The 15590-nt window shown below is 38.9% G+C and overlaps 1 protein-coding gene across 6 annotated transcripts in view; it reads left to right on the forward strand.

Annotated features, from left to right (window-relative positions):
* Positions 1-15590, forward strand: part of rdgC (retinal degeneration C) — a 141037-nt gene that overhangs the window by 102088 nt on the left and 23359 nt on the right. For 3 of the 6 annotated variants that reach the window (XM_022849612.2, XM_022849608.2, XM_022849619.2), the window contains exons 3-4: positions 5930-6029; positions 15005-15107. In XM_022849612.2, the coding sequence (XP_022705347.1) occupies positions 5930-6029; positions 15005-15107 (203 nt within the window). The remainder of the gene's footprint in view (positions 1-5929; positions 6030-15004; positions 15108-15590) is intronic. The other 3 variants (XM_086972228.1, XM_086972226.1, XM_022849630.2) reach the window with 1 other exon arrangement.

Here is a 15590-nt window from a genome sequence, read left to right on the forward strand (position 1 = left end):
AATGATCCATAATGTATGTTTTGGTTGAACCCATTGGGCTTTGGATGCATGTATGTGTAAGGAACAGAGCCGAGTAACCATCGTCTTCTATATCCATTTTCCTCTGTTACTCGCTTCGTGGAGCTATTTATGAGAGCACTGATGGAACAGTTTTTTTGTCACAAAAAAAACAAGCACACCAAATATAAAGACTCTAATATATATCTTATTTCACCAGTAAGTTGTTTCGTAAGATTTTATCTTACTACCATCCACATATGCGCTTTGATTGAACTATCGCCACTTGCTATCTCCGTCTAATGCTATGTATTACGAACTACATAAGTTCTTTGAGTTCATTTTCTTATATATATATATATATATATATATGAACCTTATGTATTCGTATAATGTGTTGCCCGAGACATTAACTTTACGAAGCCAATGAATAATAGGTTAGGTTAGAGAGAATTCCTATACGCTCTCCATGTACGTGATTCATATAAATAACAAGCCCAATGTGAGCCTTACTGAGAACATGATTGACAGAAGAGTAGTGAGTTTGAGGACAGCAAAAATGAAAAAACCATATTTGTCGTAATACTCCAAAGGCCCGATCGAATAAACAACAGAGATGGCCGAAATTTGTAGCGGTGGGAGTAAAGCGGTTGAATTATGCAGTACGCACACATAATCTCCATCTTCTCCATGTATGTTTCAATGTTAATTTCTGTGTGCTTTGTCGTTCTTATAAACTTAAACTAGGTTTATTAGTGCTACTGAGGTTCTGAGCTCTGTATTTTTCTCAACACGAGTGACGTCGATGGTGCGGTATCGCATACCAATTATTTTTTCAATTTTCAGGACCATCTCCAAATGTGTAGAGATATGATTTTTACCGATGGAAGTGCGTATCGCATAGTTTTTTGAAAGCTAGACGTAGATGCGGACTAGGGTATATCCGTTTTTCTTGCTTTGCGCTAACGACAGTTGACAATTATCCAGTCAAACAAATGTCCTCTTTGCCAGACCAATTTTGGTACTTCCTCGACATGACTATAGTACATAACTATATTTTTTGTGTTTTATTTTTAAAGCAGAAACCTGCCTGTAAAATAGGGTTCCAACAGTCGTCTTCTGCGTCATACTCGACGATAAATACATTTCTCGTTTGGCCAACCGTACGCCATATTCGAAACCTATTTTTGGCAAGCCATATCTGTGATCTGTGATATTTCGCGATGTGAAATAGTTCTTCACACTTTACTCCGATGAACTATGACGATTGGCACAATGATACCTCGACTTCAGGCCTGTTCGGTCAATGATAGGCCTGCACGCATGACTTTGAAATTCAGTCTAGCAGAATAATAGGGTTACTGTCACGTACCTCTATACAAAGATCCATCGGCGTCTATGTGGCGGATTGCGTAAGGCAAACCGATTGTGAGCCATATTGTATTTTGGAAAATGCAAGATGGCTCCATGCCTGGAATTCGTGTATGCATATCACATTTACTTTAAGCTCTTATTCATAATATTAAATATTAGATATTGACGGTCCGAAACAGCAAATAACATAGAGCGGAGATGCTTTACGCCTATAACGCATATAGCAACCAAACAGGGCGATTATTTCAAACTTATAAGGAACGTGAGAATAAGGCCTTCGACGTCACGTTGATCGATCTCAATCAATAACGTGTTATAACGTGGAGCAAGGCTCTGCCAGCACCCTCCTCGTCTCAGTTGGTTGTAATTTCGGCGGGCATAATAGAGTACATTAGAAGTTGACATCTCTCAAAGGGGCCTCTTTTCTCCCTCTGTCATACGACCATTTGCCTTCAGGGCTTAAGCAGTTTTAGTTCACAGGAGACGAAGAGAATATGATGGACAAACAACACAGCAGCTAGCGCCGAACAGACAGCAAAAGAAGAAGCTAGTTTTGACTCCCTTCTATAAAATTTTGCAGGCAAGCATCACCGATCTGAGCCCAACATCTATTCTTTCATCTTTGAATTTTCCTAGAAACAGAGTAGTCTAGGGATGTATAAAAATAATATTAGCCCTCACCAAGAAAAGCCGGTACCTGCACGACTGGCAGTTCGACTCTGGGTATTAGAGAGTGGGCTGAGGTAATTATATTACAGTCAAGGTAATTAAGCGACCTTGATATGAAAGCAGATGCGAAAGTGAACCGCTGTACAACCAGTCTAATAATGGATAACATAAAAAGCAAAACGAATATTATACATCGTCAATTCTGATGGCTATACAAGTCAAGGGGGTGCATCGGATTCTCTGGCTTCTGACTGCTGATATCCGCTACGTAGAGGAACTCGCTCTTGTAGGACCTGCAGAGTCTATTTGCTTTGGCACCTTCACTAAGAAATAATAACTCCGAGTGAACGTAAGTATCAAAAAGGTTACGCTTCAACGGTGATTCTTTTCTGATAATGTCTTTATCTATTGTGAAAAATTACGTGTTTGGTTCGCTAGGGGCTTGAATCAGCGATTTGTTTTTTGAATAGGATAAACAGGACATTTTTGTCTCCTGCGTGTGTCAATTACGAACCTATCTATTTGGGCTGCTTGCCTGCATAGCATGATTTTCTAGTGTTTGTTTTGTTCTGCTGGCCGACAAAGTGTTTATTAAGCTCAAATTGTATAGAATACACCTACATATGAATGGGGATTGCGCTCGATGAAGGAAACATGCATTGTTCGACAGGGAACAGAGAAACACTTGTATTCATTCCGAAAAGCTATTTCCGTCGGACGAACGAACCGAGAAAACTTATGTTATGAGGATGGCAACCTAGGCCACCTTTTCTATCCAACAAATCCTTCTTAGGTCTCTAGCCAAAAGGCATTTACACGCAGATCAACGCAAATGATCCTAAACGGGATATTTTAGCAAAAATATATTCGACAAAAATGTTAGGTCGCCCTTTTCAGCTCAATTTGAATATTGCTCATTGATATGTATTCACTCTTGGGTGCGGATTGAAAAGTCGAGTTTGACGTATCTTATACCTAATAGAGCTGTTTAATGCATCATACTTGAAAAACATACTATTCGAAAACAGGTTTTTTTCCCATTCCACATCCTCTTTTGGCTATACAATTCCAAAACCTATTTAAATTCGAATTCGCCTTAGATTCATGTATTTTTCGGACATGCTTCCGGTAACTGCAACGCAAAAAGCGCGATAGTAACTCAACCAGGAACGCTCATTTTCAGGTTTCAATATACAAACAATCCACCATTACAGTTTATACTAGGCAACAGTATCGTCCAGAACAGATGGATCGCAATAAAAATATAGAACGCAATCGGTCTACAAAAACAGATTTCTTCGTAATAGCTGTAAATTTTTTTGAAAAAAATTTAAAATAAACTTATGGCCGCGTCACCTTGGCATAGATATTAAAAGCAAAAACACATTTGGATCTGTTTTTTGGGCTGGCAGAGAAATGGACGTCTCAATAGAATTCGATTCCGTAGTCATTTCGATGACTCGAATAAAATTTTATTCGTTTTCACTTCATAATCTGCATTGACAAGATGATCAGAATTACAGATGGCTTATCAGTCAACATATTCACTACATTCGTATTCATAAGGATCAGAGCCGTGTTGAAAGTGCTACATACATATATGAATATTACGTAGATATGTATTACTTCTTCAGCTCATCCCTTAACTAGCACTCTACTACCTACGTATAGACTTAAAAACGTACAGACAAACGGACGACTCGCCACACTATGCGATGTCAATTGTGTGTTTTAAGCACTATTGTCAGTCCATCTCCAAGGTTCTTACAGGTTTGACTGTTTAAGTCATCACGCCCACGTCGCCAGTCGTGGTATGTTGAAGACACCGTGGACTACCGACTCAGTGACAACTAGTGACTTGTAAAATCCAATAGTACTAAGCTCATGAACTCTGTGACGGCCTGAGGGAAACCTGGGCCTCCTCCGCGACTAGTCATCTCTCTAGGAAATGTTTCTTTTAACTTTGTAAAAGATACGATAAGCAAGTTATTAGCAGCAGCTACCAAAGAGAGCTGCGTCTACCCACAATTACCCAGGAAACAGATTCATTTCTAGGTTTGTATAATTGTCTTTATTGCTCTGACGCTTGTGGCTGATAGCCTAACCACGAACGTACACGCACGTAAATAAACATATATTCGAGCTCGTATATATATGTATATGTATATAAGAGCTCGTAACTGTCTGTACTTGCTGTTTTCAGCTGTCGTCTTAAACTTCTGCATTTTGCAGCCACACCATATCGATTTCTTCCGCCAGCCGTTCCCAGATTGCCGCCACCCGACTCAGTTTGCTTACCACCGTCACGCATCATGTACGCTGGGAAATAGTGGTCGCTGCAATAACCGCTGCATACAAAGACCTCAAGTTCTCTTAGGAGCAGTAAATATTTCAACGGCAGAATGACCATTACATCGTCACGCTGGCAACTTCAGCAACACTGACGGAGGCAGCCGGCTTGTTTGAGTCGGTCCAGGCGATTCGTTAAAAATTAGGGTTTAGCTTTGATGAGATTGCGTAATGTTAGAGATAAGAAAAAAACTGACGAAACGAAAATGAACATGCCAAGAGAGAATGACAATGAGAAAAACATTATCTTTTTCTCCGTTTGTTTCCGCCGTGAAAAGGTTTTGAACCGTTTGAATGGGGAAGAAATACAAGGCTGGGAAGAACGAAAAAGATCGATCTTTGCAGAATCGTCAAACGTTATGCCACGTTTATGGTAGAGAAAAGCTTTGCGATAGGGCGATAAAGTGTACCATGACGGAGCCCTGTAAACAGTAATAGCAGCAGTCGGCATCCAAGCCTCTCGGCCTGTCGCACAATGCATCACCGTCATCTCTAATTTTTCTTGGTCCTTTTTTCCAAAAATCATATAAAATATAGCCATCTCAATTGCCACATTGGCTATCCAAGACACTCTGCAAGCGCTAGGTGAATATTGCTCGTCCTCGTAGCTACCTGCTTCTGGGGTCGGTGGAAGAAGGAAACAGTGGACGCATGCAGGCAGGCGCGGCATTGGTCGTGGTTGGATGGAAAATACCAGGATAAACAAAAAAAAAAACAGACCATTCTGCGTAAGAGAGGCATCTGTCATAATGCCAGCCACAATCGACCCACTCATTGGTCAAATTAAATAATTTGCTGCAGCGCGAGAAGAAGCAGCGAACGTCCCATCGATATGGCTCCGACGGTGTTTGGAATTTATTCGGTTTGCGAAGGACTCAAAAGTATTATCATTATGTATGTTATTAACTTGATGATGTTTCTAAAATTGACAATTCGAAAAGCTGAATATTTTGTGTTTTTCCTCAAAAAAAAAAAAAAAAGAATCCTTAGTTTCGTAGATTGCCTCTTTTCCACGTGTGGGTGAATTATTTACAAACTGATAACGGGGATGGTAGAAAAAAGATCAGGTGTTTGCGGCGTGCAAAACTAGAGTTCATTGAAAACGGCTGATTGTATAATGCAATGCAGACCTATAAATGTGCCCTCCCCAAATAGAGATCACCGCTTAAGCGATCTTAATATTGTTGAACAGGAACAGACAACGGAATAAGCTAGCCTAAAAGTATTCCAAAATAGCTAAAATAACCCTAATCGTTTTTTGGATAGCAAAATTCTTACCAAACGAAATGCCCCACGATTGATTGTTGCCTTATCATCGTTATCACTATTGTCTGAACCCTGTTAGTTCTACAGTGATCAAATATAACCTCAGCCTTGTTGGTTGTACATGCAAAACGGTTGTAATGCTCCCGATAGGTCGAGTAAAAAAAACCTAGCTATTGGTTCATACCAATTGTCCTAAAACAAGCATGTTAACAATATGGCCTGAAATATGCGGTTACAGTTCTTATATTTTGTAATTGTCTCGGTGTATTTTCAGCTTCAGAATTTCTTTCATGATCTACTGACTCATCTGTCAAACATCAAACCTTCGGTAGCCGCCGCCATATCAAACCCGAATCCGGCAGCATCCCTGAGAGGTAAGCACAGATCAGAAGACGTAAAACGATTTTATCATAAATTAATGAGGCAGCTAGAGTTATACACCACATGTTGAAAATAGGCATTATATGAATAGACCAAATATCGGCGACTAATTGTCAGAATAGCCTTATGGGTAGAAGTGGAAAAATGCCACGTTTCACCATCTATCTATGCTTAGGTAGATATGTCCACAGACAACATCCGCTACCCAGTTCTATACCGTATACATTATCGCAGTCTGCAGCTTGATGTCCTGTGCTACATGTCCTGTGCCATTTTCATGATAGCACATTGGGAAACGTGTTTGCTTGTTAAACTTTGGCGCATAAGGTTCAATCTGTCTAGGGATATTTCTATTCAAGCTTTTAATTTAGAAAAAAAATTATGTCTAACCGCTTCCGAACCGGACGTACATGACGGGCGTAGAACATGAAGTAGTTTATATTACTATGCAAGCAGTTTGTACGTTAATTTTTACAGCTTAGATTGTACGGCTTCACCTGGAGGCAACTGATACAAAAGCAACTAGTCATTCTACCCGCGCTGAAGTTATGTTGCATGCAAACAAAAAAAAAAAGGAAAACTTAACGTTATGGCGTTACGATTAGAGATGAAAATCGTTGTACATTTTAGCAGTGCGGTTTGCATGACTTGTAGCCAATCAATTAGCGTAGAATACGATCACTCGTTCGGTGATTAAGCTAAGATCGGTGGCCACCCATGCAACGGCTATCTCCGTGCGTCAACGTTGCCACGTAGTTTTTATATGGTTTGTTGTATACATATCTTTGTTATGATTTGGAGTATGTTGAGACCTAAGCAACAAGGATTCTTATAGTCGTTTACCAGAGCTCTGACTATTATTTTATATAAAATCCTTGACTATTTTTCATATTTATATAGTAAAAAAAATTAATCAACTTTCAAGACTTCGCTAAAGGTTAACTTCAAAATATAGTGCCAGCGTTGTGATTTTGATTTTGACACAGATAGACAAGCTTCGATCATGTCCTTTTGCAATAATTTTCACGGAAATGCTTGTTACCATCTCTGAACGGCTTGTGTTCATAAGCAATTCGACCGGAGTTTTCCCTTCAAGCTTTTCGATATACTCTATAGAATAATGAGTATTCTTTATATCATTTTTATAATCATTATACTTCGTTGGGCATATCAATTGTGATACGGTCTTTTAGTTGCGAATTTCGTAATAGAGTAAATCGTCATTATAGTAGGAAGGCTTTCAAGCATATTTCAAGATTGGGTAGAATGTTTCAGAACCTATTATTATAGCCATAGAGTACGATCGAAGGCTATATTTAATGCCGGAGTTAAGCTTCTAGACAGATAGGCTAGCATGTTTAGATTGACGCTTAACGTTTCTCCTCACAAAGATATAAAATCCGCTCGCTGATGTAAACGTTGCACAGCGTAAGGCAGTCTGCGCCGGTCTCAGTTGTATCGACGTTAAGAAAGTCTGATACTTCATTATTCCTACAAACTGACTGGGCTAATGAAAAAGTGTCGATTGTTTTCACGAATGTTTTTTTTTTTTTTTTTTCCGGAAATCACATATCTCCGCTAATTTAGTATTAGTGTAGGTATCATGGCCTTAAGACCGAGATTGGGTAGCAGTAAATGTGCTAAAATTGTTAAATGTTACACTCAGACCGATGATAGAGAACGCTTTGAAAATGTATGAGATATCAATTTTATAATGCTACTACGATAAGGACATCAGACTGGATTCTGGAAATTTAAATGTGAAAGAGGAGTGATTGATCAGTTCCGAGGAACGTTAATGAAGTAATTGTGAAAAGTGGGCAAGAAGGTACCATGATATCACACAATTTCGAACCATTTGAAAATTACAAACAAGATGTTCAGAAAGAGTCGTTGACTTCAAGCGGTTCATCACATGTGATCAAAAGTGGCCAATAATGTGCTAATGAGAAAAATATATTACATAACTTGTGCCAAAGCCCAGACTAAGCCAAACGAGATGACACTATATGCTTGATGTAACTGGAGAAGAATCATGCATCATGAGTTACTGCTGCTTTGCGGAATGACTCATTTCGACCTCTTCCGTCAGTAACTGAGAAGATTACAACAAGCCATTAAAAAAAATGGATTGAAACTAGTGAACAGAAAAGTCGTCGTGCCTTACCACCACAATGCCAGAATACGTAGATCTTCAGCTACCAGCCAAAAATTAAAGGACATATCGCTGGGATCTTATCTTGCACCGTCGGACAATCATCTATGTCTCTCTCTGCAGAATTTTCTTAATGGCGTTATTTTAGTGTCAACGGAGGGATCATACAGATATCACTGGTTGTAATCTCGCTCAAAAATCACGAACACTCTACAATAATGGGGTGATGACGTTTCCAAAAAAAAAAAAAAGACAAAATAATTATCGATCGCAATGGTGCATATTTAATTAGTTAATTAATATTTTTATAAAATTTAGAAAATATTTGCTTTGCTTTGCTTTTAGTTTAAAAGCAGTCTATGATTTTTCAACGAGCTAGTTTAATGTTCTTATGTAAGCGCAAGGTAGGAATCATGTGATTTCCAAAAGCGAACGTGCGTGTGCGACACGTAACACGTAAGATTGTGCAACAGTTATCCTGTCAGAGCATGCACGCCAATGGTGGGATCTTTCCACATTACGCAACACGAAATTTAGAAAACTTCCGTTCGAGAGAAGAGCTTATATCACTTGCAACGTGAGTTGGCGGAAGAGGCAAAACCTTAAAAGTAAAAAAAAAAAAACATCTTCCTTACCGCCGTCGTATCCCAGCCCATAGATATTGTAAATAGTAAAGGATGCCCAGTGCGATGCGAGAAACTTAAAAATCCAGAAAGCAAACGCTGTAGCGAAAACGCAAGGAACGCCGGATTGTAATTATAACATTAAAAAGCATGCTCCAATACACTTACCGAAATCTATGGCCGAAAAACGGTTAGGGCAACCTCACCATTATATAAATTAATCAAAGTATAAGCTAATAATTTGAAAAGTTATACGCAAAGTTACGGCATTTTTTCTTTATCCATTCTGTCGTAGAGTTAAAAATTCAGTGTATTTAGCCAACTATGAGAAATTCATGACCGATAAAGGCGCTAGCAGCTTCAGTTGTCTCATAAGGGTATAATGTCCTATCGACGAGGCTAATCTTGAAGCTTACCCTGCTTTCGGTTCAATTTTAAGAGAATCTAGTAATTATCGTTAAGCCATATTGTAGGCTCAATATTTGCTTAGCGAAGGCTTTGCGCAATGAGACTGCTACCCTTTGGGTTTCCTATTATTCTATTTAGATATTCATGGCTGATTCGCAGCTTCCAAAGTACAAAATGAATATATTATCTGTTGCACAAGTACCAAGCGTAAAAAATTAGGGACACGTTTCAAGATGGATGAGTTGTCTACGACACAAGGTGCAGGACCACCAAACGGGTAGTAAGCTTCTCGACCCTCATGGGAGTATATAAGGCCCAGCCTCACCTCTGGCAGCATTTTTTTTATACAGCGGATACAAGTATTCCGTTTTGACATGTTCATTTGCCATATTCTTTTATACTTTTAAATCGACACAGGCTCAACCTAGAAATGCGCCCCAATGATGGCCGGTTAGTTGGTAAGGTTGCAAGCGTCCATATTCTTCAGAACCATACTCCCGCAAGGAGCGGTTTTAAGTTCGACACCTCAAAAACAAGTTTCGGATAACTTGCAAGAAAAAAATATAACCAGATTTACATCACTCAAACTACCTACGAGAAACAATGATGTTAATAACTCAAATAATACTTTATTTTCCTTTTTTTTTTTTTTAATTTAAAAAAGTATAGGAGACTTCATTTGGTTGTGTTCGAGTCCAGTCAGTCACAGGCTGTCAACGGTTGTTCTTTTCAACTTTTTGTTTGTCTTGTAGCCAACATGACAAATGCTGGAGACTCGTCAGTCTCAAATTACTGTCTTCTGCCCTGATAGTAACTTCAGTTTATGATGTAATAGTATGAACGTTCCTTATATATATAGATTTTGTTAGGTTTATGTAAGCGTGCTCCTAATGCACCCACCTGTTCGTACGCAATCGAGCGATTTATCATGAGGCTGCAGGAACAATCCAACAGTTGGATAACTATATGTGGCGTTATAAAAGGTCCAGTCAGAGACCGGGTTCAAACTGTCAGATGCTGGAGTAAACTACCGGCTTCATTAGAGAGAATAGCGCCATTGGTCCGGCGCCATTTTGAAATTCCCGCACCCATTTAGAAATCATTTTCTAACATATAGTCGGACTGATCTTTCGGACCTAATCGAGCGCTTTTGGATACAACCTTAAACGATGCAAATAGCTCACATTGCGCTTCCTTATACATAACTAGTGGTCAGATAACTGTGTTATGTGAATTGTAAGTTAAGTACGGTAATTCAATGCATCGATCAACTGTTTTTCACTATATATAGATACAGACATAGAATACAAAGACTATTTTTATTACACGTTTATTAACAAATGCTTAGCTAAAACATTGAACCACAAGCTACGAAAGAGTTTCAGTGAGAGGAATATTTGTCTGCTACTTCTTGCCATCTAGCCAGCAAAGCTGATTTTATAACGTTTACTCTCCTTGCACACTTTTGCAACAGGATGTAATTTGCCTTACGTATGGCAGTGGAACAAATGTAGGTTCATCGAAAACGACGTGAGGTAATGCGCTTTTCAAAAATATAGGTAGTAGATTAACTCAGGTTTGTGAAATTTCCTACAGCTGCAAAATACTAGTAGTTTCGCAACCAGTATATGGGCTTTTGGCCAATACAGGACATCGCCGCGTACTGCGCTGTATTATTTTTTTTTATTTTATATTTTTTATATATTTCAGCAAAAGAAATTTAACTTTTCTCATATGTCAACCCCATATTTCTTTTATCTAGCATAAAACTGTCACAGAAATATCAGAATTAGAATTTCATAAATGCTTCAAGGTGGGGAACGAAGCTGATGAAACGTCCCCGCGACAGCCTACTATAGAAAGGGCAATATCACCAGGATTTAATCAATATTTCTCGTTTTATGAAAGAATCTCCGACCAATATCGATCAGCCGTTTTGTCGACGATCCAGGACCCCATTATTAAATTCGGGTTTCGGTAAAGTTCCGTCATTGGTAGGAACCTGAAATAATGGATTATACAGTTTGCAACTAGATTTAACGTTATATAGTTTTACATTTATATGTATATTATCACAGGAACGGCTTGTTCCGATACCCCTAGTTAGAGCTAATAATGTTAAGGTTGGTCAACATATTGGTGTGAAACCCCTGACGAATAGAACAATCATTTCATCAATGAAATGAGGAAATCTATCTCTTGAGATCAGTCAAATTAATTTCACTTAGACAGAGTTTGCAGTCGTTTTTTCTGGCCAATGTATAATAGCCTGACAATAGGCCCGCATCTAAAACTAATAACAAGACGAAAAAGTGCTACGCTTTTAGCGTACTTTTTTTCAAACACAGAACTTGCAAAAACTCTAGTTCTTTTTAAATTTTCGAACGAGACCTGGGCAAAACGTTCTGTGCATCAGGAGTAAAAAATTGGCCTTGCTAGTAGCGCAAGTGGCGACATAGTGAGCTCTGAAATTCCGCGCAGCAAACCCTAGTTTCGGTATCGTCCTCATGTTTGAAAACGGCCTGAAAAAAGGTCTGCGTTCATGACGTTTTGAGATAGGTGCCACTGTTTTCTCGTGACCACCTCATTATGCATCGACAACCAACGCAATAGCGATTAGCTTAATTCAATTTCGAATAGAGCGTATTTTTGCCTGCCCAGTTCCATATGGTAGGTCATTCAGTATAAAAAGAGACAAACGTTAATCTTATATATCAACACGAGGCTATTTTATAACGGCGCGACATTTCAGAGCATTTTTATTTCGTATGTATTTGTAACCTAAGAGCATTTGCTCGGATATCGTCAGCTCGGGCTTTAAGTAAGCAAGTTGTGTTAAATTAAAAAATCAAGTTGTTTTCGAGTATAGGCTCTATCCTAGAACTACAGCAGTTATGCAGCTCGCTGTACGAACTCAATATTCAATGGATATCCAATTACTAGAAAAACTTTGCCGAAGAAGGCCTCGTACAAAAGTAAATAACGAAGATTTAAGGGCTCTGGATATTTAGAAGCTAATTTATTATACAGGAGCGTTAACGCCGAAATTTGGTACATGAAAAATAGCATATTAACCACTTGGATGGAATTAATATAGTCAAAAAATTGTACAAATCAATACTACACGACTTGGACAAAAATTAAAAAACGGAAACGCAGACACGCTTGTTTTCCTGTCACAGATTTTATGTTACAACAGTGACACGTTTTCGTACCGAAATTTATTTTATTACGAAAAAGAGAATCTAGGATAATTGCAGACAGCTACATTAGTGAGTGGATGCCACTGAACCCGCGGGACGCCATATTAAAGCAAATTTACAGCTGAAAAAGCTTATGGTGCCTGTTTAATGGACTAATGCAGGTGTTATTCGCTACAGGTTCATGAGGCCTGGTTCATCAATTACGGTCGAAATGTATTGTCAACGGTTGGAGAAGGTGGTAAAAAAAACTCTTCTTAACTATTAAGTAGTTAAGCAAAGATAAACATCGCTCGACCTCACGTCGTAGTCGTCCCACCATCGCATGCCCTGCCACGCACAATGGCAAAAACGCAGAAGTTACATGTGGAAACCCTGTGTCATTTACCATTCTCGCTAGACACTGCTCCCGCAGATTACCACTTCTTTTTGAATCTCGAGAACTTTCTAATAGACACATTTTTCAGAGCTGAACGCGATGTCGAAATTGCGTTCCGAAACATTGTAGACTTTCGTGCTCCAAACCTCTACGGCAGCAAGATGAACAAATCATTATCCAGATGGCAGATAGTTATCAATAATAACAGTGCACACTTCGACTCAAAGGTACAGAAATAAGCCAATGAAAAAACTATAAAAGTTAAGGCTAACCGTGTTAGGTTTCATACTAACGAACTAACATATACATGCGGCACCTACCATGTCAGTCCTTGAAAAGGTAGTGTTAAGTTTAAATTAGATCTCCTGCCAAACATTTTTACCTAGAGACGCCACAAGCTCCCGCAGTTCCTCGAGCTCCTCGTTTCGAGCAAATTTCTCATACTTTGTTTCCGCCTATTTCTCTGCTTTGCCTCGGGGCGGAACCGTGCCTCTTTTTCGAGGGATAGGGTATATGCAACGAATATGGTAAGCTGGCAAGATCGAAAATATGTCCCAGTGCTTCCACTTATTCTCCCATTGCTATAGTTAGCCCCTTTATGCTAGTTGCTGTTACTCTTGCTTACTGACGCGAAATGGTTCTATATATGATCGATTAGGTTGACGAAGTAAAATTCTCGTTATTCAATGTGTGGAGTGTGGATGAGGTAACGGTGCCTGATCCATTTGCTCCGTCGTTCGCAAGCCGCTCGCAGAGGATTAATGCCGTCCTCTCTTCATTTACCTTTGAGAAACATTTTGCAATTGCGATCTTTGGTTTTTCCTTGTTGTTGTCTTGTTCCGTTTTATCGTTACATCCACGTGCCGTCCGGGACGCCCCGACTTCTCGGTTTCACGACTGTGCTACGCGTAATAAAAAGGCGCCCTAATAGAACCGTTCAAAGTTTATCATTATTAGAAAGATCATACGAATTGATTTTTACTGAGATATTGGAGAATTTATATGATGTGAAATATTAAACATACTCACGGTTAAGTAGGCTGACAAAAGAGAGAGAGAGAGAGAGAGAGAGAGAGAGAGAGAGAGACGCCAGCTCAGATTCCGCAACGCGCGAACATTCAAAACGAGATAATGCACTGCTGTGGCCATGGACTCGAGGGCGGAGTGTGCAACAGCAAATGTCCAAACTAAGCTCACGTAAACGTGTACGCAAAATGCGCATAGGTTATTCACTGTTATTATTTTCCGAAACTTTTAAATCTAGTCAAGAAGATTTCATCTCACTATTATCTGCCTTTATTCAAGCAAGCCAGATGTTTACCATAAGACTGATCATAAACATTCCGCTTTCTATCTATAAGCCGTTTATTTCATTGTTTTTTGTGTCCGAATTCATTGAAGCGTAGATATCTGCATCTGGTGTATGTATGTGTTTCAGTGCGGCGTTTGGAGATGCGACTTGACTTCCTCGTAAGCTAGTGGGCACTGAAAACTTTTTATTGAAATACAAAAGTACGGCTCTTTTTGTCAGTTACGGTAAAAATTACGATTCTGTCGGCGTTTGTAACCACAATTATTTCTGCGGTTGATGAATAAGCAGAATTTGCAGAAATTGGTTGCTTTATTTCTGAATATACGCAACATGTTTTCAATCTTGCAGTCCATGATTGAGTCCTAACATAAGGTCTAAGCTCCCCCGGGACTACCGGGGAGATATAATAATTTATCTAACTAAAGAATAAACGGTAATGTAATGGTTTTCTCACTTATATTAAAAGCTTTTTCATTGGCTTATATGCAAAGTCGCACTTTAATTACGTCTCTTCCATGTTTACTTTACTCGACAAATTACGACTAGGTTTAGGGCTCGTCCTCTTTCACTACCTTGAAGTTGGTAACAAGTTGGAAACAAACGATATCGCAAAAAAATCCACTGGATTTATTTTAGCTAAGATAACCTACGCAATATTTTGAAAGCTGAACCTGCTATTATATTTCGTTAGATCAGAGGAAAAACGGATCTAGAGGTTGTTAAGAAAGGCGGTTCATACAGATTTTAAAAGGAACTGCCTTCATAAATTTTCGTTTGTTGATGACAACTAATAATCATTATTGGTAGTTTGTTTGTTTGTTTGTTTGACCATAAACCATCACAACTCGAAGATCTCTTATGTTGCCTTTTGGTGTCGGAATCATTTTGCAGGCCTTGAACCCCTACCAAAGGACCAACTACGTCTCGCAGCTGCCGAAGCGGAACTCTACCGGAACACTGATCCAAATGAAATTATCGTCGAAGACACCTACAGGTAGATGAGCAGCTGAAAAGCACGTAGCATTTTGCCAAAATTAATCACTCCTATCACATTTATTTAGTTATATGAGTAATGAAGGTATGATATGCACTTACATCTATCTTAAAAAACGAATAAGAATGACTGAATTCTTTAAACGTAGATCTGCTAACCGCTGTTATAATCTCTACGATTTCATGATGATGGAAGTTTCGTGGTCTTTGGAAAAATAAGTATTCAAATAAAGTAATACAAATCTGTGCAGTTGCAAAACTTTAAACGGTGTTTCTATGGCTAGTTGCGTAATATTTCAGCACCGTAGGCTACTGAGATTGCCCAGACACCTTGGTCTTACCCAGAACGGTTATGGGTATATATTTAACTTTTATTTAGATATATTTAACTAACAAATATTTGCCACCCACATTTGTAACATAAAGAACTTACACTGATCAATTTATCTAAGGTTTGCAAAAATCACAGCCATCAAGTCCAATA

This window comes from Varroa jacobsoni, unplaced genomic scaffold (assembly GCF_002532875.2).
Source record: "Varroa jacobsoni isolate VJ856 unplaced genomic scaffold, vjacob_1.0 scaffold_152, whole genome shotgun sequence".
In the NCBI taxonomy this organism is placed as follows: Eukaryota; Metazoa; Arthropoda; class Arachnida; order Mesostigmata; family Varroidae; genus Varroa; species Varroa jacobsoni.